Below are 26,440 nucleotides of genomic sequence, written 5' to 3' on the forward strand. Positions count from 1 at the left end.
CATCCTACAGAAAGGTCTCAATGACACCAATGACTGGTGAACCATGGCCTTAAGCTCAATGCCAAAAAATGTGTTGTCATCCTCCTTGGGAAAAACCTGGTTCCCTTGAATTACCACATTGATGGTAGTCCACTGAACACAGAAGGCATTATAAGAGATCTGGGAACACAGGTTGACAGCAACCTCTCTTTTGGCCACCACATTGCCACTGTGGTCAGAAAGTCCTTCTATGTGGCACATCTCATTACTAAGGGTTTTGCATCCAGGAAGAATGAGGTCATAGTCTCCCTCTATTCTTCCCTCATTAGGCCAGTCATCGAATACAATGCCCCATTTGGCATGTACCTCACTAGACACTTGCAACAACTGGAGAGGCCACAAAAGTACCTCACAAAGAGGATCCTAGGCCTTAAACACTTGTCCTATGTGGACAGACTAAAACAACTCCAACTATTCTCTGTCTCATATCGCCTACTTAGAGGCAATCTCTGCTTGACTTACAAAGCCATGTCTGACACAGCTGTGTTAGAAATGCTACATCTAAAGAAATCCCAATCCCTCCACACCACACGCTCCAGAGACCTAAACCTCATTACCACAATCAACAGAACATGCTGGAGGGACAGGTTCATAACCCAGAGACTGCCCATGCTATGGAATAGACTTCCCAGACATGTCAAGCAGTGCACCTCACTGGCCCTCTTCAAGAGAAGACTTGATGAGTGGATAGGAAATAGAAAATTCAGCCGGGGATCACTCCAGTGGATCTACTCAACAGAGGGCTGGGAACTAAGGTCGGGTGGCACAATGCCAGGGTAATTCTATGGGCTAGGCTTGTAATGGCTCCACGGCCATTAGCCTAGTACACATCTATGAACCTATGAACCTAAAAGAGGATATACTTTAAAAGACAGTTTGAAAGTAAATCACAAAGTGTAGTGAAAGATGGGGAGAGATATTTCTGTGTATGAATTGCAGTTATTGTTTATATACTTTAACAGGTACAGCCAACATATTTATAAGAGCTGTGCATTATTTTATTTTTTGTAAATTTACTTCTGAGAATTGTGCTGCATTTTATATAGGTAGAACTTCCAGAACATTTTCCAAAATAACATATGCATTCATAGGTTCACAGGAAAGTACTATGCTAGGTGCCCTTGTGGGTCAGTTTAAGACCAGCCAATTTTCCTTTCTGTTTATGAACATTTATATGTCTTTAAAATAAAAGTTGAGGGGGAATGCCTTATATAAACATATGCTGAAATGTGTCAGTGGTAGTTTTAAGTTTATAGTGTTAGTAAAAGTTAATTATTTTTTATGATAAAGACCCATTAGAAGAGTTACTTGAATGGTGAGGATATGTGTCTATCTATATATTGTCTAATATCTAACAAACCACTGTCTCTGCTCCTGCCATACTCCTGGATAATTCCACGATTCACATCTTTCCCCCCTCCTTCTACGTTAAAGGGGTTTCTCCTGCTGCTGCTTCTCTCTTACTGTCCTTTCTATTCCTTTCTCTTATTTTCATCCAACGTACTTCTTATCAGTCCCACTACTGTAATCTCCTAACCATGGCAAACTAGCTATTTCCCTATATATGCTACATGCCTAATTATGTTGTGAAACTATATTTTTGACAAAAATTCTTTCTATTTATTTTTAACTTCGGATAAACTTTGTAGTTGAATTTACTGTTTGTAATAATTTGCACATGTTGTATGCTGTACTGTATGTCTGGAGATTTTCTCCCTGGGCCTCCCAGTGAAAATGGACTCCCAGCCCAGTGGGACACTTCCCGGTTAACAAATGTAATAAATAAATAAAAATAAATAAATGTGTGGTGGTTAAGAACTAATGCATATCATTATCCTGGTTTAATAGATCCCAACGATTTTAAAGTCATTTTAAATAGGAGAAATTTGCAACATTAAAGCACGTAAGTCATGTGATTGGTCACAAAACTTTTATAAAGCTATTTAAACTGAGTTTTTATTGTTTTTTACTGCCCGAGAAATTCCAGAAGGGAAAAAAGCACTTACTATGAAATATTTGTGAACAAAGTTATACATTGGATTTTATGACTGCTTTATATCTTTTGCGTTGTTTATGTTTTTAAGTTAAGCTGTGGCATATGTTTGGTGAGGTTTTTTCATGTTAGTAGCATCTAGCATTTAGATGCTTTAGTCCATAGATAGAATTCTAAAACTGAAGGCTATAACACTACTTTGATATTATACTTGCTCAAAAACACTGGATAAAGGAGTTATGAGTCTGCGTCTCCTTTGTGGCTTCTGCCACAAATCCCACATCATCTCACCATCAACCGATCTCACCCTCATCATAAATATACACTCAGTCAGACTTAGATACCCCCTTTCACACAGACACAGGCAGAATTTACTCATGTACATGCTCACATGCATATGTATACACACACACACACACACACACACACACACACACACACACACACACACACACACACACACACACACAGAAAAACCTGCGCAGGCATACATGCACACAAATATACACACACAAACATATGCTTGCATACATACATATACACATACACACATACAAACATACACAGACATACACACATAGATGCACACATACATACACAGGCGCAAGCATACATGTATACATGCATGCAAACACACACACAGAAAAAACATACATACAGACAATGTGCAGGCATGCATCCATGCATATATGCAAGTGTACACACACACACACACACACACACACACACACACACACACACACTTGCACAGGCATGTATACATGCACAAATACACACATACACACAAACATGGTCATGCACACACACACACACACACACACACACACACACACACACACACACACACACACACACACACACACACACACACACACACACACACACTGTTTAGGAAACCTGTTTGTTATGAGACCACCACTTAATGTTCATAGGTTCATAGGTTCATAGGTTTATGCTAGGCTATCTGCCCTAAGGCATTTATAAGCCTAGCCCAAAGTTTTGTGGCTTACGCCACCCCTTATGTTAAAAAATACTGTGCCCATTAGTTTGTTGTGCCTCTGTCCAGCAGTGACACAGAGATGATTCCCGGGGTAAACCTACGATCTCCCATCCACCGGTCAAGATTTCTCTTGAACAGAGCCAACGAGGTGCTCTGCCTCACATGGACCGGAATTTTATTCCACAGCATAGGGAGTCTCTGGGTGACAAATCTATTCCTCCAGCATGTCCTATTTATATCAGTGCTAAGGTTTAAGTCGCTTGCTCTAGTGGATCTGGTAGATTTGGATTTTTTGAGGTGGAGCATGTCTATTAATTCCGGGTTGGACATGGCCTTGTATGTCAGGCACAGGTCACCTCTGAGCAGGCGGTATGCGACTGAATAGAGCTGGAGTTTCTTCAGTCTGGCAGCATATGACAGATTTTGGAGTCCCTTTATCCTTTTGGTGAGGAACTTTTGGCGTCTCTCCAATTGCTGCAGGTGTCGGGTGAGATACATCCCGAATGGGGCATTGTACTCGATCATTGGTCTGATAAGTGAAGAGTACAGGGGAACAATGACCTCACTTGATCTGGATGTGAATCCCTTCATGATCAGGTGGGCAATGTAGAAGGTCTTTCTAACCACTTTATCAATGTGAGTGTCAAAAGAAAGGCCACTGTCAACCTGGGTCCCCAGGTCCCTGATAACCTCTTCTGTGCTTAATGGATTGCCATCTATATGGTAGCTTGGGGTTACCTTGTTTTTCCCGAAGGGTATGACTATACATTTTTTTGGCATTTAAATTCAGGCCATGGCTCTGGCACCAGTTATCAGTTTCTGTGAGGCCCCTCTGAAGGATATCTGTGTCCGATGTACTTTCCACTATGGCCAGTTTGCAGTCATCTGCAAACTTTGTCAGCTCATAGTCCTCCTATGTTGCCTGTACTTCTGAGAAGTAGATGCGAACAACAGGGGCCAGGACTGAGCCATGTGGGACACCACTTGTGACCCGGCTTGGAGTCTGACATGGCGCCAGCAACTCTAACCCTGTGGGTTCTGTCCTTTAGCCAGTTTGCAACCCATCTTGTGACATATGGGTTTACATTTAAGCTGGTAAGTTTCTCTATAATACCAGTGGGGTATTGTGTCAGCTTTTGCAAGGTCAAGGTAGGCTGTATGGACTGCCTTTCCCTCATCAATGGACTTGGTGACTGTTTGAAGAAGTTGACCAAGTTCAAAGGCATGATCTGCCCTTGACAAAGCCAAACTGGGTCGGGTCCAATGTCTCCAAGTCCCTATGTCTTTGTTTATGAGTTCCATTATGATCCTCTCCATAGCTTTGCAGACCAGGCTTGTTAAGCTTATGGGGCGGTAATTACCAGGGTCCGTAGAGGTACCGCCTTTGTGGAGTGGGACCACAGTTGCCGTGCCACTCCTTGAGCACGTATCCTGTGGTAAGGCTAAGATTAAACAGCTGCCTTATATGCGGGTTTAGTTCCTCGTTGAGTTCGTAGCACACAGCCGGGGACACCATCGGTCCCATTGATGCTGTGTTTTAGCTTTAGAGAGCAGCTTTCACCTGCGCATTTGAGATGTCTGGGAGGCTACACTCCGCTGGGATAGTTATCTCTCCTTTAGGGGGGGAGAGGGGGGTGAAGTTTGCACTGAACCTGTCTGCCAGTATGTTGGCAATGTCTGTGGGTTCAGTGATTTTTGTATCATTTTGGAATAATTCTGCGCATATCTGGGAGTTTCCACCCAGGTTTCTAACATAGCTCAAGAAGGCCTTATGATTGTCTTTTGAATCTATTGCAATTTTTCTCTCAAAGTTGGCCTTGGATGATTTTATGAGTGCTCGTATTTTTTTTACTAATAATGATCAAGGGTGTCTTCTCTTTTATGGATTTTGCTCTATCATGTAACAGCTTTCTTCTCTTATTGTAAAGTTTGTTTATGGCTGGGGTCCACCAGACTGGACGTTTGCCCTTGGTGGAAAGAGTCTTGGTTTTATTAGGGATTGCCTGATCCATGCAGTCCTGGAGGTGTTCGTAGAAGGCATTTGTAAGGGCGTCCGCAGCTTGGGTTGTGATTTCCACTGGCTCGGGGCCTTGAAGGATACCACACCAGTCTTGAGTAGTGTGAAGTTTGCTTTAGAGAAGTTCTTCACTGTGGTCTTTTTGTTTGGGGTGGGGCGGGATGTGGATTTCCAGTGAGATAAGTTTGTGATCTGATCTCACCAATGAGGGATATACTTCGGTGTGGAGCATTTTGTCCCCATGTTTGTGATGATGAGATCTAGTATATTTTCTCCTCTTGTGGGTGCGGTGACTAGTTGTTCCATGGCATATGAATTTATGAACTCCAGGAACCTTTGGGCTAGAAAGTTGGGGCTTGAGTAATGTTCCCAGTCTATAGTGTTGCAGTTGAAGTCACCCAATATAATGGTGTTTGGAGATACATTTATACTCTCCAGTGTCTTCAGGAAGGCTGTGTGGGGTTCCTGAGTTTGAGAGGGTGGCCTGTAGCATGCTACAAATTGTAGAGCAGTTTTGCCTATGGTTAATTGCACCTGGATGGTTTCTGATGTGATGCATTGCCACCAACCTGGAGGTGTGGGTATCCTTGATGAATATGGATACACCCTCCTTTTTGTGTGGTGTTGGGGCGGGCAGCATGATATGAGGTAAAACCTGATAGTGCCGGGTGCTCTCAGGAGCCTTGAACCAGGTTTCAGTCACAGCACAGACATCGATGTTCTCCATACTGAGAAAGGCCTCGAGTGTGTGCATTTTGAGATTTAGACTTCTAGCATTGAGCAGCATTACCATTTTTGTTTTCTAGGGTGGTAGGTTTAGAATTTGAGCCTTGCCTAAAAAAGGCACTATGGGGTGGCAAGAGCCTTAGCCAATATCCGGAATCCCAGGGTGACAGGTGCAAGCCGTCCCTTGAACAGCGTGGCTTGTCAAGCATGTCATCCCAGGCAGACAGACACTGGATCCCCTTTGAATGACACCAGAAATTAAGCCAATTATTAAAGCTGATCATCTTGTCTCTATGTTGTGGCATCATTCTTGGTGAAGGAAGGATACTGCTCAGGGTCAGGGTCATACCTGCCTGGGTTACATAATCAGAGAGCTCCTCTATGTCTCTTTTCATGTAGTCCAGGGAGATGCGTCTCAGGTCGTTCACACCAGCATGGACAATGACTGTGTCATATTTGTACTTGCTGTGGAGTGACCAGTGCTTGTGTTATGTGACGGATTCTAGCACCCAATAGGCAGCTTACTGTGACCCTCTCCTTGTTCAGCCTGGTGAGTGGGACGTCAGTGTGTCTGACTATGGAGTCACCTATGACAAGTATGTTTGGTGTTGTATTTGGCCTTAAGGGCTGTGACTGCTTTGCACACTGATTTTGTGGTTTTATGTGTTGCCTGTGGTGTGTCATGAGGTGGCAGTTGCTTGGATGTCTGCTTTGGAGGCCTCTGCTGTTTAGGTAAATTTTTGCTCAGATCCTCCGAGTATGACTTTGTGTGTTTATGTGTTTGATTCATTGTTGTGATAGCTTTATGTGAGACTGGTTTTGTGGTGTGTGTAGTTGCCTTCTCCTCCTGTCTGGTCTTGCCAGTCCTGAGTTGAGAGAGCTCAGCCTCCAGTTTGGCTAAGTAGCTGCATCTCATAAGTATTTGTGTTATGTGGGAGGAGGAGAGGGTTGTCAGTGTACATGAGGCAATTGTAACATTGCCTCAAAATTCTAAATTCACCAACTGGACAGGAGAGGGCCAGCATATGGCCCTTGACATGCTAGAGAAATTTAGAAGTTATGTTGTGAAACTATATTTTTTGACAACAATTCTTTCTATTTATTTTTAACTTCGGATAAACTTTGTAGTTGAATTTACTGCTTGTAATAATTTGCACATGTTGTATGCTGTACTGTATGTCTGCAGATTTTCTCCCCGGGCCTCCTAGTGAAAATGGACTCCCAGCCCAGTGGGACACTTTCCGGTTAACAAATGTAATAAATAAATAAAAATAAATAAATGTGCGGTGGTTAAGAACTAATGCATATCATTATCCTGGTTTAATAGATCCCAACGATTTTAAAGTCATTTTAAATAGGATAAATTTGCAACATTAAAGCATGTAAGCCATGTGATTGGTCACAAAACTTTTATAAAGCTATTTAAACTGAGTTTTTATTGTTTTTTACTGCCCGAGAAAGTCCAGAAGGGAAAAAAGCACTTACTATGAAATATTTGTGAACAAAGTTATAGATTGGATTTTATGACTGCTTTATATCTTTTGTGTTGTTTATGTTTTTAAGTTAAGCTGTGGCATATGTTTTGTGAGGTTTTTTCATGTTAGTAGCATCTAGCATTTAGATGCTTTAGTCCATAGATAGAATTCTAAAACTGAAGGCTATAACACTACTTTGATATTATACTTGCTCATAAACACTGGATAAAGGAGTTATGAGTCTGCGTCTCCTTTGTGGCTTTTGCCACAAATCCCACATCATCTCACCATCAACCGATCTCACCCTCATCATAAATATACACTCAGTCAGACTTAGATACCCCCTTTCACACAGACACAGGCAGAATTTACTCATGTACATGCTCACATGCATATGTGTACACACACACACACACACACACACACACACACACACACACACACACAGAAAAACCTGCGCAGGCATACATGCACACAAATATACACACACAAACATATGCGTGCATACATACATATACACATACACACATACAAACATACACAGACATACACACATAGATGCACACATACATACACAGGTGCAAGCATACATGTATACATGCATGCAAACACACACACAGAAAGAAACATACATACAGACAATGTGCAGGCATGCATCCATGCATATATGCAAGTGCACACACACACACACACACACACACACACACACACACACACACACACACACACACACACACGCACACACACACTTGCATAGGCATGTATACATGCACAAATACACACATACACACAAACATGGTCATGCACACACACGCGCACGCACACACACAACACACACACACACACACACACACACACACACACACACACACACACACACACACACACACATACACTGTTTAGGAAACCTGTTTGTTATGAGACCAGCACTTAATCTTTACTGACCTATTATTGGTCTGTCCTCGTGATTGGATGCTTGCTGTTGATACTGTTGATTCTGATTGGCTGGTTCCACAGAATGCATCCCCTTGTCTTGATTTTCAGGTCTGCTGTGCTGGAGGTGCACAGCGGGACGTTCATCATATTTCTCCCCAGAACTGACCAGTGGTCCTGGAACCTCAGAGCAGAGTGGCATTCCCAGCTCTTCAACAGTCACCATGTGCATATCTTCATTCTGTAAATACATAATGGATACAGACATTGTTTTAAGTGATATGAAAATCCAAACAAATTTTTATGGTCTCCATTTCCCTTATGAAATAAACTTCTGTGCCTAATTCCAAAGGTACTTCTGTAGTGGGACTAAACCAACTCCTTCACTATGGGAAGAGTGATCAGACACTGCCGTCTGCACTGCCTATTTAGTGAAGCCCCCCCTGTATGTCTGTGTATGGGTAAATGCATTCACTATCAGCATACTATGTAAGAATAACATGGATATTTAGTAAAGCCCGCCCCCGTATGTCTGTGTATGGGTATATGCATTCACTATCAGCGTACTATGTAAGGATAACATGGATATTTAGTAAAGTCCCCTGTATGTATGTGTATGGGTATATGCATTCACTATCAGCATACTATGTAAGGATAACATGGATATTTAGTAAAGTCCCCTGTATGTCTGTGTATGGGTATATGCATTCACTATCAGCGTAATATGTAAGGATAACATGGATATTTAGTAAAGCCCCCTCTATGTCTGTGTATGGGTATATGCATTCACTATCAGCTCACTATGTGAGGACAACATGGATATTTAGTAAAGCCCCCCTGTATGTGTGTGTATGGGTATATGCATTCACTATCAGCGTACTATGTAAGGATAACATGGATATTTAGTAAAGCCTCCCTCCCCGTATGTCTGTGTATGGGTATATGCATTCACTATCAGCATAATATGTAAGGATAACATGGATATTTAGTAAAGCCCCCCCATATGTGTGTGTATGGGTATATGCATTCACTATCAGCGTACTATGTAAGGATAACATGGATATTTAGTAAAGCCTCCCTCCCCGTATGTCTGTGTATGGGTATATGCATTCACTATCAGCATAATATGTAAGGATAACATGGATATTTAGTAAAGCCCCCCCCATATGTGTGTGTATGGGTATATGCATTCACTATCAGCGTACTATGTAAGGATAACATGGATATTTAGTAAAGCCCCCTCCCCCGTATGTGTGTGTATGGGTATATGCATTCACTATCAGCATAATATGTAAGGATAACATGGATATTTAGTAAAACCCCCCCATATGTGTGTGTATGGGTATATGCATTCACTATCAGCATACTATGTAAGGAAAACATGGATATTTAGTAAAGCCCCCCCCCCCCGTATGTCTGTGTATGGGTATATGCATACACTATCAGCACACTATGTAAGGATAACATGGATATTTAGTAAAGCCCCCCCCCCCGTATGTCTGTGTATGGGTATATGCATTCACTATCAGTGTATTATGTAAGGATAACATGGATATTTAGTAAAGTCCCCTGTATGTCTGTGTATGGGTATATGCATTCACTATCAGTGTACTATGTAAGGATAATATGGATATTTAGTAAAGCCCCTCCCTGGATGTCAGTGCATGGGTATATGCATTCACTAACAGCGCACTATGTAAGGATAACATGGATATTTAGTAAAGCCTCCCTGTATGTCTGTGTATGGGTATATGCATTCACTATCAGTGTACTATGTAAGGATAACATGGATGTTTAGTAAAGCCCCTCTGTATGTCTGTGTATGGGTATATGCATTCACTATCAGCATACTATGTAAGAATAACATGGATATTTAGTAAAGCCCCCCTGTATGTGTGTGTATGGGTATATGCATTCACTATCAGCATACTATGTAAAGATAACATGGATATTTAGTAAAGCCCCCCCCCCCGTATGTGTGTGTATGGGTATATGCATTCACTATCAGCGTACTATGTAAGGATAACATGGATATTTAGTAAAGCCCCCCCTGTATGTGTGTGTATGGGCATATGCATTCACTATCAGCATACTATGTAAAGATAACATGGATATTTAGTGAAGCCCCCTGTATGGGTGGATACAATAGCTGAATGGATGAGATATAAGGAATTATACAGATGTATGTTCAGAAATCAAATGAGTTACTGAGCTAAAACTCATCATAACTTTATCTCATTGAGGCAATGAACCAAAAAGTTTTTTCTCCCCTTTTCACTGGGTTGTGACACTTGAAATTAGTGTGTATATATATATATATATATATATATATATATATATATATATATATATATATATATATATATATATTAGGTAGTGTGAAGGGTTGCCACACTCAAGGCAGAATTTCCTCAAAGTTAATTTTAATGAGTTAAGAACACAATGAGTCACAACTTGTTAATTCATTGAGTCCTTGTGCTCACGCTCTGCATAGGTGAGATGAATATTTATTTCAGATCCTCTGCGTATGTTTAGGGACACAGTATCTATGTAGAGTGAAAGTGTTATGCACATGTAGTGTTATGCACATGTTCACTACATATGCATTTTGTAAAAATGAAAATGATATGGATAGTCATTACATTTAAATAGTGTGTGTGTGTGTGTGTGTGTGTGTGTGTGTGTGTGTGTGTGTGTGTGTGTGTGTGTGTGTGTGTGTGTGTGTGTGCGTGTGTGTGTGTGTGTGTGTGTGTGTGTGTGTGTATGTGTGTGCGTGTGTGCGCGTGCGTGTGTGTGTGTGTGTGTGTGTGTGTGTGTGTGTGCTTGTGTGTGTGTGTGCTTGTGTGTGTGTGTGTGTGTGTGTGTGTGTGTGTGTGTGTGTGTGTGTGTGTGTGTGTGTGTGTGTGTGTGTGTGTGTGTGTGTGTGTGTGTGTGTGTGTGTGTGTGTATATATGTATCAGGGTACAGTAGCTTTATAAGTTCATAGGTTCATAGGAGGTTACTAGGCTAATGACCCTAGAGCCTTTACAAACCTAGCCATGTTATACCTGTGTTTCCTAACTGACTTTGGTTAGATGTTCGTTATTCACATAACAAGTCTATGATCAGCACTGATGGTCCTTGTCCATGAGGGACATAAGTGCCACCCCAAGGGTAAATTTACGGTCTCCCATCCAATTGTCTAGGTTGCACTTGAATAGTTTCATTGAGGAGCTCTGCTTCATGTGACTTGGGAGTTTATTCCAGAGGATCAGCAATCTCTGTGAGATATCTCTGTCTCTCTAGCATGTTCTGGTAATAGCTAGGCATACTCTTCAAGAGACAATTAAGGAGCTTAACCCAAATTTCTAATCATCCCAAAGCACTGTCTGACTAAGTGACTTGCCAAGGGTCCCACAGCAGGCAAATGAATGTAGAAAGATTCAAACCCTGTACTCTGGGTGCAGTTAGTAGCTAATTAACAAGTTTAGTCCTCTGCACTAACTAGTGCATACATCTATTTTTTAATTAGAAAGTATTATTTTTCAGACTGTTTTGTTGTTTTGTCTGTCTTTTACAGATATATAGTTTCTATTCTTATTTAATATACTATAGTCATATTTCAGATAACACTTACATTTGTATCTTTGTGTTACCCTCTAACATTTCCTTAGAGATGCACACTAATCTGCTGTGAATTAATGCATTTTCAAAGGGACTACAACTGATTCCAGTTTTTAGTTATTATAGTTAATAGCTTTTCTCACCAGAGAACTCTGCCTGCATAGTAATCCCAGGTCCAATCAATACGACTTCAACCATATGCCAAACAAGAGACAGGCATTGCTTTCCAGCCATTGCCTCTGATTTTAAGCATTTTATCATTGAAATTATATTCTCCCCCCTGTATTTCTCTATTTTACTTATTTTAAGCTTTTAAAACTGAACTGACACTTCTGTTATTCAATATATTTTAATCTGCCATGAACTGCGGCATTTTATTTGCTGTGCTGTTTGCTTTGAACTTTTCTTAACACATCGTATTTTATGATAACATCTGTTTCCTTAACTTTGTTATCTTTCACAACATGTAAGATATCGTAGCTGTTGTTGTTTACACCATATAAATATATAATATGCCGCTTTCTAATATATTTTAAATACCTTAGCATTGTGCTCTTCATAATATATTTTGCTCACTTTTTTGCATTGCTTTCAGTGCCATATGTTGACCTATTGCATTATTTGTCACAAGTTAATTGCATTTGCTTTTAAGTGGATATAAGAAAAGTATAAATTAGTTTATGGTGAATGCACCGTGGTGAAAATTGCATGGATATTCATTAAAACTTTTCTCTGGCTGTCTACATGTTCATTATGTATGTATTTTGAAAATTTCATGAAAAAAATTCCACAGAGATAAAGAAACTTTATAATTTTATAAACAATCATTTGTACTTTTTAAAACATTTTCAATAAAGGCCCATACCTCCACCAAAATGTAAAACATTTGAGCTCAAATATTCAACATCCCCCTTGAGGACCACCTCTGCCTGAACTATGACCTTGCATTAGTGCAACTCATTTCCAAAAAAGGGATTGGTGAAAATGAATGTGAAATTACATTTACAAAACAGTGCAATGGCAAACAACACAGAGACAGAAGGGTCCTTACAGTGGATACTTGAAAATTTTTCAAAATTAAAAATTTATAATCTTGTACAACAATCAGTTAAAATTAGCAACATTTATTTCTAACATGCATTGACATAGTGCTCATAACTTTCACCAAACTTTACACTTTGAGCTCAGGTTTTCAATACTGCATCTACGAATTATCACCTCCTGGACTGTAACACTGAATTTTAAGAACTTGAAATCAAAACAAAAATTATAAAAACAGTTACAAGATGACATTTACAAACAGAATTGCAAAATGGCACAACTTGATAGAAGGGACCCTAGAATACTTATTCAAACAAAAATTCAATATAACTAAAAATGTATAACCCAGCATAATAATCCCTTAATTAGAATGGGCAAAGGAGATATATTTTACATATTTGACATTAATCTATGATGCAAAATATATAATTATCATGCATTAACTACTAAAGGTAAAAATTCAAAGTGCAATCAATCAATAAATAAATAAAAACAAAATAAATAAATGAAAGGAAAAACACATATATTATAAGGCACTTGGGGTGAGCAAGATATAGATTATTAAAACAATGTCCAGGGTTTCAAATCACTCACCCTCTGGGTATATACATCATGACAATCTTGAGGTATATAGTAGTATTCATCATGCAGACCCCATATACATATGTGTATGATATGCATACATACCAATACACACACACACACACACACACACACACACACACACACACACACACACGCACACACACGCACACACACGCACGCACACACACACACACACACACACACACACACACACACACACACACACACACACACAGTCTCATCGTGTGTTTGAAAATGTGGAATGTGCATTTAAATGTATTCTGTGCTGTTCCAGTCTCTTAAATATTAAAATTAACCAGACAATTATTGCATTAGACAGAATAATGATAACCAAAGGGATGCAACTGGAAGCAATTAGACAAGAAGCTGCTTTCTCAGTTGTGTGTCACTAGGGGTCAAAGTAGTGACTCTGACTAAATGAAGGTTTAGGTTTTCTGCAGGTAAAGAGACCAGAAGGGATCTACTGTGATAGTGGCCTGAAGTATGTTTGACGGTTATTTTTTCAGGGGGGATTAAAGGGAAGGTCTGACAAGGCCTATAGTAGTGATCTTTGTTTGGCAGCCAATTGCTGGAGGGGCTATGTGGGACTGAGTGTTTATAACGGAGACCTCTCTAAGGAATGTGACCTTACATAGAAGGTACTGTATATATTGTAAATAAATTGTGGATTTAACTGGGAAGAATGACAAGAATGTATTTTCATTTCATTCTATGAATAAATCTGTGTTTTGACATATTTCTGGTTCTACACATACACACACACACACACACACACACACACACACACACACACACAAACACAAGGGCTTGCGTGTTTGTGTGTGTGTTGTGTATATATATATATATATATATATATATATATATATATATATATATATATATATATACACACACCATTTTGCATGTACCTCTGTGTGCATACATTAGGAGAGGGTAAGATGACAAAGACACTTCTGCTATCTCCAATCTTTGTGTGGGTGGGGGGGGGGGGCAGGAAAATGACAAAATGCTTCTATTCTGCATTTTGTGAGTGGGGTTAAAGCAGTCTGAAGTATTAGCTCTTCTGACCCCCTCCCACTAACTCAAGGGCATATGGTGACTTGTGTGTGGCATTATGGGCCAGTGTGCAAACATGATCTCTTACTATCTGTGTATATACTGAAGGTTACGTTTGTGCAGGCACTGTGTATTTGTGTGTCAGGAGGTGGTAAATACTGAAGGCACTCCTGAGGTAGCCTCTCCATCTCTCTGGGGGAGATCAATGCTTTTTGAGACACAAGTGGGATGTGATCTATGCAGGTATGTATACATACCTATATTTTTATTATTTATTTATCTATCGCATTTGTTTACCGGGAAAGTCCGCTGGGCCTGAGAAGAGCCCATTTTCAGTGGAGGCCCAGGGAGAAAAGCTCCACATATAATTACATACAAATAAAGTATTAACACAATATGTACAGTGTGTATAAGACAGTAGTAGCACATAAAATAAAGAATAACTGCACAGAATAATGTGATAATAACACAGAATAATTTGATAAAACAGAGGAGAATTATTTGCTACTCAGGTGCGTAAGAAAATGAAAAGTATAAATGTGTAAGTAAGATTGTCAGTAGAGAGAACAATTTAGCATCGATGAATGAGAGAGGAAGGCAGAAGGCTAAGGTGGAGATAGCAAAGGCACATAAATATGAAAAATATTTATAGTTTATAGTGTATACATACATATATACACGTTTCTGTATCTGTCTGAGAGAGTATATACTGTGTGTGTGTGTGTGGGGGGGGGGTGTTCATAGGGTCTAGGTTCATAGGTATATACAAGACTAACAATCACTGGGGCCTTTATGAGCCCAGCCATGCATCCAAAATGAATCCTGCAAATTTTTGTGCCTACAAATGTGGAAGAGGATTAAGGTCCCACTATCAAACATGAAGTCAGGATGAACTGTGCTGCAGGAAGGCCTGCTGTAATAGTTCAATGGGTATTCCAATATTATCTGTCTACAGATTCCACAGTACACTGTTCATTTCATTAACCTGCAGACACAAAAAGGTGCAATATAAAAACAGTCGAGGATGGTGACAGCTAAAATGGTGTAGAATTTCTATAAAAGGCTTATAAACAGAAGAAGGAGATTGCATGGCATAGAAGGGCAGTAATAAAATGAAAGTAAGTCCCCTCAATGCAAACTGTACATCTTAAAATAATTGAGTCCCCTAGCATCTTCATGTAGCTCCTGTGATTCTGAAAATATTGTTGATAAAATGGGCCAAATACAGATTCTTCTAAATAGAAGAGGCAACCAAAAAAAGGCGATAAAAGGACATGTAAGCTGTAGACACTGAACTGTCTTTTGTGTAACTGGTATTAATGAAAGGAGACAAAAGAAGATAATGGAGCTTAATTTGTGTGAAAAAAAGAAAGTTTTTGGAGAAAGATCAAGGAATTTGGAAAAAAGGGCACCCGATCATGGTCTGAGTAATCAAATCCATATTGATCAGTGCCATTTGTTATATGAACCATTTACCTGTCAATTTCTGTTAGTGATTGTAAGCCTTACTCGATGAACATAACTATTCATGCTTGTTACCACTTAGGAGATTATGCTGGCAGAGAGGAGTAGGAACATTTATTTCCCTTTTTTTATTTGTGCAATCCCAGAGTTAATATGTGTGTGTGTGTGTGTGTGTGTGTGTGTGTGTGTGTGTGTGTGTGTGTGTGTGTGTGTGTGTTCCTGTGCATACCAGAGGGTGTGGGGGTGCAAGCCCACATATACAATGCAGAAGTAGCCCCCAGCAAAAACACTTATTTTCAGCTGATCTGTATTTTCACTCGACAAGAGGTTTTTACTGTTTGTTTGGTTGTTTATTAGAGATGATGTCACCAGAGTTTTTGATGTGTGATGTCTTTTGGCACATGGGTTGTGGTATGTTGCCTCCCAGCTATGTGTAACCATGAGATTAAAAAAGCAACGTTTTTTGCAGAATGACCAGTAAATTCCTTCAAGTAGTGTCAGTGGGTTAAAGCAGGGGAAGTATATAGTTACATGTGACATAACCAAAAACAGGGCAACTACATGTAAAAAAGATGGCTGGTGTAGGGGGTTGTACTTGGAATAAGACTGATAACAATAAAATGAAAATATACAGACTAAAACAAAAAGAAAGACAGATAAGAAAAAAAGGAAAATATAGCAAGAATGGATGATTCATTGTGTCTTATATGATATTGTTGCTTAATCCCCCAATTTGGTAAAATGGTTAAGGTCTTTATCTCATAGACACAAGGAGAGGGTTTGATTTTAACCTCGGCTAGGCTTAAAATGGGCATTCATGGCTGTTAACCTAGTACTCACCTATGAACCTATGATATAAATATTTCAACCAACCCCCCCCCCCCCCAAGTCATCAGTATTTTTGTCTTGCAGAGCAGAATAAACAAGGGAGGCTGGGGTGGGGGGGTATGCAGATCACAGGCAAAAGTATGCCCTGTATTTCAACAGCATTTATCCCATCCGCCATCAGAGACTTAAAGCATACCTCTCAACTTTTTTTACTCAGGAATTCACGACAGTGTCAAAAATCAAAGGGGACAAAAGGTCAAATTCAGGGACAGCTTTTAAATATTATGCTAATTCACTGAAAAATGTAACTAGAACAACAGGTTTTGCATCAATGTGTTTTCTGAAATATAAGTATGAAAACCTAATGTCTGGTACTACTGACTGACTATAATCCTTGGTGGTTTACCAGAAAAACAAAACAATTATGAGGAACAGGGCAAAAATATGAGGGAGAATCAGCAACATTCTACAAAGGTTTGGAGAGCTGAGAGGTATGATTTAAACTGTTTCTTCAAAACCAGAGCCAATCTTAATTCCCACCTTCCAAAATATGTTGCATATAAATGTCTCATACTGCATGTATTAACTTAGTCCTATGGCAAACAATAATATTGCAAACACCTCAATTTGAAATACTGAACTCTATTAGAATTGCTGCATTTCATGACTGGGCAAAATATATGTCCATGATAGATATGTATAAATGAATATCTTAAAAACCTTTTCCCCTTCTCATTGTAATAATTTTTATCTCTCCTCTCCTCCATTCTCTGTAACCTGTACTATTCCTCACATCTAACGCTCATCTTTGCCCTTTTCCTATGCACTATATTATCAGAATCAAGGTATTATACATTTTAAATGTATTTCCATAATCACATTACTAATGTAGTATATATGTTATTTTTTATTATACAATGACCCCCCATTAATATTCTAAAACGTGCACACTGATTGGTCAACGTGCACATCGTAAATCAGAGTTATACTAACGGAAAAAGGTCTGGTCACCTGGACTTTTTCCATTAGTATAACTCTTTTTTTTAAAGCAATGGAGAATGCAAGATCTCCGTTGCTTTTTAAACACTGTCTCGCTATGTTAAACGAGTTTAACATAGCAAGACATAACGGAGATCTTCCTATCTCCGTTGCTTTTTTTAAAGGTGTCTCGCTATGTTAAATGGGTTTAACACAGTGAGACAACTTTAAAAAAAGCAATGGAGATTCTCTGTTGCTTTTTTTAAAGCTGTCTCGCTATGTTAAACTCCTTTAACATAGCAAGACACTTTGTAAAAAGCAACGGAGATCTTGCTTTCTCCGTTGCTTTTTTCAAAACTGTCTCACTATGTTAAATGGGTTTAACATAGCGAGACAGCTTTAAAAAAAGCAACGGAGATTCTCCGTTGCTTTCTTTAAAGCTGTCTCGCTATGTTAAATTCCTTTAACATAGCGAGACAGTTTGTAAAATACAACGGAGATCTTGCTTTCTCCGTTGCTTCCACCCACAGCTCTGATGTACTGAGTAAGCATATGCATGCACAGTACATCAGGACTGCCGCAGAATACCAGACAGCTGCGGAAGGGCAGCAAGGAAGCATTATACAATGCCATTATTTAAAAAAAGTAATTATTTTTTTCTTAAATAATGTCATTGTATAATATCAAAAACCCACGCCTGGGTGTGGATAATGCTGGATTTACCCATGGTTGTCTTTGTTTGGCGACTCGGGCTTCACCCTTGTGACCAAACCACAGCAACTGTTGGTAAATCCAGCATTACCCACACCCAGACATGGGTTATTGCTATACTTTATCATGATTGCACATCTCTTCTCTGTATTGTATGCTTCAGACATTATTTATATCTGCATTCTGGTTTTTACTGTTGTTACTTCACTGGGCTGAATCTGATGTAGTTACCCTTGGATCAATAGTCTGCTTCAGTTAACATGTTTAATCGAAATAAATCACAGCTATATTTGATCGTGTGAATATTACTACCCTCAAAATATTTCTGGAAGAGCCGTCTGAAGTCTTACCGGCTTTTGGATGTCCTCCCAGCAGTGAAATGTGGCCCAAAAAACTGAAAAATAAAAACAAAGTATACATGAACAAACAAGAACTTATATATTTTACCTTTAGAATGAAATTAACCTACATATTATTTGCTGCAAGCTATAAATATGTAGGGAAACCCTTACAGGAGTAACTAAATAACTTATCCATCTATCAAAATGTTTCAGCATTTATCAAGATTATGTTAAATACATAAAACATGCAGTTAATTTTGTTTCAGCCAGACTGAGTAATAACCATACTTATCAGCATTAGCACTTCTGAAGAAAAAAGATATTCTAACAAGTATTATATTCAGCATAGTGTCTGACTTAGATTTTAACATGCTGTAGACCTAAATAAAGAGCTAATAGCTATTGTGCACTGCCAATGAATAACTATCTTCATTATTTATTCAGAATAATAGTAATTATGCCTATAATTATTAATCTGGACAAGTCTAGGGGTAAATAATATTTTATACAGTACTATTGTGATAAGGAGAGACCTAAGTGTAAATGAACCCATCGACTGCCTTAGCAGAGTAGCCTGTAGTAAGGTAACATGTGGCATCCATTTGCGTGGACACTGGCCATGTATGGACTGTTATAACATAGCAGGGATTTATATAGTCCTATGTTTTGCCACAGTGCAGTGAGGTCATATGTGTAATGTAGGATATATGTGACTCTTTACATAATGAGATGCAATGACTCAGAGTAGGGAAATGAGGTCTTAATGATATGCAAATGTGTGGAAGATGAACGTAGTCATGATTCATAGCTGTATGTGTAGGAAATTGCCCACTGATGTGCATCTAACTATAAAAGGGTAGATCACACCACAAAGGTTGCATAGTTGTAGATAGTAGGATTGCTTGAGATACCATATAATTGCAGCTCTTAGCACCGCCACTTCCTGCCGATATGCACTAAGTGGTGTCCAGTGCCAAAGGCAATGTTACTGCCAATGAGTGACGCACCGTAACTTTACTAGTCAGGAGATAATTGGCAGTAGATCAAGACATTGCATAGGCATTAGATTCATGAGTGGCCCACACACACAATGAACAGGAATAAGTAGGACTTCCATTACTGTGGAGACCAAGGTATGTACACATCATTCTATTCTAGCTAAAAGGACATTTCTGAAACCAAAAAGGAATATAATAGTTATTTCTCAGGCAACACCTCTATAATACTCAAATTCCTCAGCATTACGCTCCTACATGTGGAGGAACATATAAGGTTTCATAGCACACCTCAAGAGAGACAGAGAGAGATGACACCATAAATGTCTTCTGTACTAGGTACCTTAGATTCCATATATGTGGCAATAAATGCCCCACCTGGCCAAGAGACGTAATGTTCTGTGAAAAGATTATTGTTAGGCAGTGTGTGACGCACTTGGGATTATAACCCACATGTTCACACTGCAGCCAGGCAGGTCACATATTTTACATTTGTGGCAAACATCTCAGCTTTATCACCAGTGTATGCTGAGTGACATTCCTTCAGGCCATCTAATTTGTAAATTTTGTCACTTTGGCTAATCTTAAAGTACATGCTGTAGCTGCATTTATAATGTGGTCTAATGTATTGCCCCCAAAACACAAACACACACACACACACACACACACACACACACACACACACACACACACACACACACACACACACACACACACACACACACACACACACATCTATAGTCTGCTGGAAGTGTGATGCTGAAAACCTGCTGGAAGCCATGCCTTACAACACCCCTATGGAACCAATAGAATATGGCCAAATTCTAGTATAACTCCACATGTGCACAGATCTGTGATGTCCTATTCCTGTGTCCAGCCTCCTCATAGCCCACCTCTGTTGCTGTGGGTATGCGTTATGATCTTTCCACAGCCTACAGGACATTTTTAGTATCACGTTTTACAGCAGTGCCTAAACAGAACATTTTAATTCTCCACATAATTTCCAACATCTATAGGTTTATCACTTTAGCCCTAAAAGAGACCACCACTGTACTGTCCTTGCTAAAGCAAAGTGGCTATTTGTGCACTAATGATCCAAGCTACTTTATGTTCTTTACACCACAAACTTCAGCAAAACTCTTTCCCTTCCCTTGCTGTGCATCTGACATTTTTGAACATCCAAGTGTAATTTTAGAGTTATTTCTCACTCGGGTCCTACATTACTTACCCCAAGGACCATTCCACAGCTCAGTTCTTCTCTTTACTACCTCACATATCTAAGAATTTCTACTAACTTGCCTTAATGAAAGTGAAACCTATAATAGTTCCATTCAGAAGTCAAAATATTCCTTTTTTAAAGAAGCAAAATGTAACTGCTTGCAAACAGTGAGATTACTGGAGATCTAGTGTTATTTACAATATTTCCCTGCATGCTCTGCTTCCATCATGACCTTAGCTCCCCATCATGACACCACCCCCGGTTATTCTCCTTTCCCTGTCCCCCCCTTTCCTGTATATATCTGTAAACAGTAGAATTTCTACAGACACTCTGTATGGTTTCTAACCATATTCATTCCATTATACAACATTTGCTTACAGTATCTTGTCTGCACTTTGTCTTGAATTAATTGTATTATTTTTTTCCTTTGTAAACCCTTCCCTGCTTTGTATATCATACTGAATGTTTAATTGCACTCAGTTTTATTTACTTCATTCATTGCATTCTTATTGATATTTTTTCTTCATTCTGTTTAATCCCTGAGCTGAGTCTGAAGAACTTTCATGCAGATTAGAGCTCTACCATGGTTAATAAATTCAAATTAAATAAATAATAATATAATAGTGAGGGACAGATTGATCACCCCCCCATGATCCTGGTACATGTGGACAGCACAAACACCACACACAGACATACAAACACAAACATGGCCAGCAGTGAAGGCGTGATGAAACATCAGCAAACTGGTAGCTGCACAACCACAGCCTCCCAAACAGTGGCAGATGCAGTACTGGCAACATCTGTGGGCTGTCATACACTGTGACAATGTAGTGTCATAAATAACACTGTAGTGTTGCAACATTGGTAGCAGGTTATGCTGGTTAATGCAAGGTTGAGAGGGTGGCCTAATGGTTAAGGTGTTTGCCTCATAAACACAAGGTGCAAGGCTCAAGTCTCACAAGAGACAATTGGCTAGGCTTACAATGGCTTGCAAGGGCAGTTATCTTAGTACTACCCTATGAACCAAAGAACATCAGACATTCTCACATACGCCATACAGGAGGGAGGGTGGAGTGGGCCAAGGTCAACATCATAGACACAGGTGGCTATAGACATGACACGTGACAGTCTGCACACAGCAGTTGGACAGGTAAAGACAGTGGTAATGAAGTAATGGGTACTCTGTGTCAAGGACAGTTTCTTTCTTTGATGATGGGGTGGAGCACCAAGATGTGACCATGATCTGTGTCCACTCCACTAGTTTGTAGGACTTGAGACCACCCCTGACAAAGATGGTGAGCAATTCCAAGTCCATGACCAGGAGTGGCAATGGGGACGGTGTAAAGGACAGTAGGGTGTCATGCATGTCCAGACAAAAGGGAGGACTGTGTACCCTGTGACATACCTTTATTTCCATCCTAGGTACATACCCTACCAGAGCCTCTGACAAGACTGCCAAGTGAGGGCAGTAATGGTGGTATTAGCCATTCTTCACACGAAGATATAGATGAAAGTGGTGTTATGCTATGACCGACCTCATAACATACCATAGCATATCGCCTACTCCAAGGTGATCTCTGTCTAACATATAAAGCTATGTCAAACCCAGAGCTGCTGGACATGCTACACCTAAAGAAATCCCAATCCCTCCAAGCTACATGCTCTAGGGATCTAAACCTTGTCACCACAATAAACAGGACATGCTGGAGGGATAGATTCTTGTCCCAGAGACTTCCTATACTCTAGAACAAGCTACCCATCTATGTCAAGCAAAGTTCTTCATTAGCACTCTTCAAGAAAAATCTTGTTGAGTGGATGGGAAATAGGAAATACAACCCGGGGATCACTTCTGTGTCTCTGCTGGACAGTGGCACAGGAAAATAACTTTCTTGGGTGGCGTAAGCTATGGAACCTTGCTAGCTAGGCTTACATAGGCCCTTGGGCCGATAGCCTAGTACCTACCTATGAACCTATGAACAGCTCAGTACTGTGTCCCTGAATGCCAGCCTCTCAAAGATGCCATGCAAAACAGATATCAGTTGGACTACATTGTATCAGATTTTGCCTGAAAAACAGTCTGTCAAATATGTGGATTGATTTTAAGTGACACTTGCATGCAAGAAACCACCTGTGACATGTGACAGTGTTGGGCACCCCTGCGAGACTACTGAGTGGTGGGCATACGCCATTTTCAGATGCAGTACCCTCATAACCTGCAGCAGATACATGGAAGCATCTGACATATTGCCTCCTGCCTAATTTAACGTTATTCATTTCGACTTCTGTCTTTATTAGATGGACCATGTTGAATTTAAAGGATAGTAGGAGTCAGTCATATATTTCCTCATTTAATACTATAAACAAATAAATAAATAAGTAAATAAACACTTTTGGGCTCACTGTCATACAGTGCTGTAGTTTTTGTTAGAACTAGTGCTATAAATACAGCACCAAGTGACAAACCATGACCTACTAATAGGACGAGACTTACATAACAGGCATGAAAGATGAAAACTGACCCATAATAGCTTGGTCAAAGAGCCTATAGCTTACATTTATTAATATTTATTACTCATGGCATATCTGATGAAGGGCATTTAAAGGCGAAAGAGCTCAACTATTTATTATGTTTTATTTTTATCGAAGTATCGATTTCTAAGTATCTGATTACCGTAAAGTTTCAACTGAGCTTGACCAGTTTGTGCTTCTTTTTTCCAGATTCAAAGGAGAGTCTCAGCCAGCAACATCATTCCTTTTGAGGTAACAGTAATGCTTGCAGTTCAACTTTTTTTTTGGAAAAGTATTGCATCTCATTACAAGAATCCTTTATATATATATATATATATATATATATATATATATATATATAGATATATACATACACACACACATGAACACACACACACACACACACACACACACACACACACACACACACACACACACACACACACACACCTTGTTGAATGATTAGCAACATCGATGTCTGTTTGGTCAATACCACATGCTTGGCTCAAAAGATGGTCAACAGGTGTGTGAGACTGACAATCCCCAAGTAGAGTGGATTATACAATACCAGAGTTAGTATATATAATTATCAGAGGGTAGGGAGAGCATGATCCCCCACACACGGGGTGCAGGGGTGCTTGCATATGCTTTATTCTACTGGGGTCTATGTCATATAATCGAACTTCCAAAATTTCAAACATCATATGTTCGAACTTGGAAGTTCGAAATTAAACCTCAGAACAGCAAATTTTTTCCGAGGGAAAAAATTTGCTGTTCCGAAAAACACACACACAACACAGGCACACCAAAAACCTAATAAATCTACACTACACCTTACATACACAACTATCTATGCACTAATCTCCCAAACCCTAACCCTAAGGTCAGTCACTATCGCACACTTAACTTACCTGCACTCTAACCCTAAAGTCCATCACTATCGCACACTTACCTTACCTGCACCCTAACCCTAATGTCCGTCACATTTGCACACTTACCTTACCCGCACCCTAACCCCAACGTCCGTCACACTCGCACACTTACCTTAACCCGATCCGTAACTTTTGCACCACAGTACAGAAAATATTGAAGCCGCGGAAACAGCAAACCAAATTCTTTCCCTAGGAAAGAATTTGACTTTCCGTGGCTTCAACATTTCTATTTTTCAAACTTCCCCATTCGAACATCCAGTATTCAACATTCTAGATGGTCGATTAAATAACAGGTACCCTTCTACTGTAGGGTAATCTCTGGAGCGTGTGCAGAACATGCTGATATTCGGTGTTTTTATTTAATAATGTCGATATTCTGCTTGTCAGCATTGCAGGCTATTTAACCATCTGCCCATCCATCTGCCCTAGAACCATATGTTTTCATTAACAGCTCTCGTCCTGCAACAGTCCATGGAAAAAGCAGCTAACAAAGCCTTATGGTTGAAGAAATAGCTAACACAACTGTAAGGATGCAGGAAGACATAAAGCCGAATAAAACAATGGCAATAAATGCTACCAATTAATGTTTCCCCAGCATAAACAATAATCATATCTAACTACCAAGTGTATGGGTAGAAGCTAGATAGTGTATGGATAGAAGGTGCTTCAACAAAGTATTAGTTTAAGGGTGTGCACACACAACAAAGTATTAGTTTAAGGGTGTGCAACCAGCATATTGTACATTTTTTATTTTTTACATTGTTTCCCCTAACAGATTTCTTTGTTTTTTAATTGAATTGTACAGGTTATAGGTCGCATTAAAGGTGGGAAAGTTTTGAAATGATTTATCATGGTCTCATTTTTTTATATCACAAAAACCTGGCATTTTAACATGGGTGTTTAAACTTTTTATAGCCACTATATATATATATATATATATATATATATATATATATATATATATATATATATATATATATATATATTGAAAACCCACCAGCAAACTACAAAAAGACAAGATGACTTTGCTGAAAACTAATTTTTTTGATCGTTCATATCACTGGAGTTTTACTCCGGGAAAGGACAGAAGTGGCCACCAGGTAAAAAGAAACACACCGGAGCATATCAAACCCACCCAAGTTGGGGGCTACATCCCTCACACCCCCCCCAACTAAATATACTAACTCTGAGATTGCACTATAGTGGGGAAAAGAGCAAATTTTCCGTGGGGGTCAAGTCTCTCCTTTCCCGAAGTAAAACTCCAGTGACATGAACATTCAGAAAAAAAAAACAGTTTTCTGCAAAGTTGTCTCATCTTTTTGCAGTTTGCAGAAGAGGGTTTTTATATATATATATATATATATATATATATATATATATATATATATATATATATACACACACATATAAAATAAAAGAAACACAGCAATGACTGCCAAATGTAAAGGGAGAAACATCATAGATTATATCATTATATTATGCACACACATGTGCACACACATGCACGTTGACTGCCTAACAGGGGACTGCATGCAAAATGTGATCAGGTTTCTTAAGTCCAACAACATAACTAATAACATTTCATGACAGATACTATTGCACACCCAAGTATTAAGCCCTTTCCTGTTGTACTCGTGCGTCTCTCCCTTTTCGTCTACTAATAATTCATCCCCTAAGGTGTTATTGCTTTTACAGAGGTTTTAATGAAACAACACCTTCACAGAGTAATGTTTGAATGCTTCTATTGCAAGCTGATGTTTGTAACTTAGTGCAAACTCGACTCTTTCTGCTTACCATGGTATCACTTAAATGTCCCTCATTTTCAGGGATGCTTCTGATTTTTTTTTTTTTGCCTCCTGACTTTGTCCTGCTCATATAAAATCTAAGCTTTCGAGACAAAACATATGCAAAACACTTTACTGTTGCATACTTTTCAATCTTCAGAAAATGCATATGGATACAAATCCTTCTTCAC

The 26,440-nt window shown here is 39.3% G+C and overlaps 1 protein-coding gene across 1 annotated transcript in view; it reads right to left on the reverse strand.

The window, feature by feature from the left end:
• Positions 1-26,440, reverse strand: part of LOC122807959 (tumor necrosis factor receptor superfamily member 14-like) — a 580,779-nt gene that overhangs the window by 36,286 nt on the left and 518,053 nt on the right. Inside the window, exons 7-8 of the mRNA XM_044078991.1 lie at positions 18,821-18,864; positions 8,196-8,424 (exon numbers count right to left, since the gene is read on the reverse strand). Of these exons, the coding sequence (XP_043934926.1) occupies positions 8,196-8,424; positions 18,821-18,864 (273 nt within the window). The remainder of the gene's footprint in view (positions 1-8,195; positions 8,425-18,820; positions 18,865-26,440) is intronic.

This window comes from Protopterus annectens, chromosome 8.part0 (genome assembly GCF_019279795.1).
Source record: "Protopterus annectens isolate FY-2018-M chromosome 8.part0, PAN1.0, whole genome shotgun sequence".
NCBI lineage: Eukaryota > Metazoa > Chordata > Ceratodontiformes > Protopteridae > Protopterus > Protopterus annectens.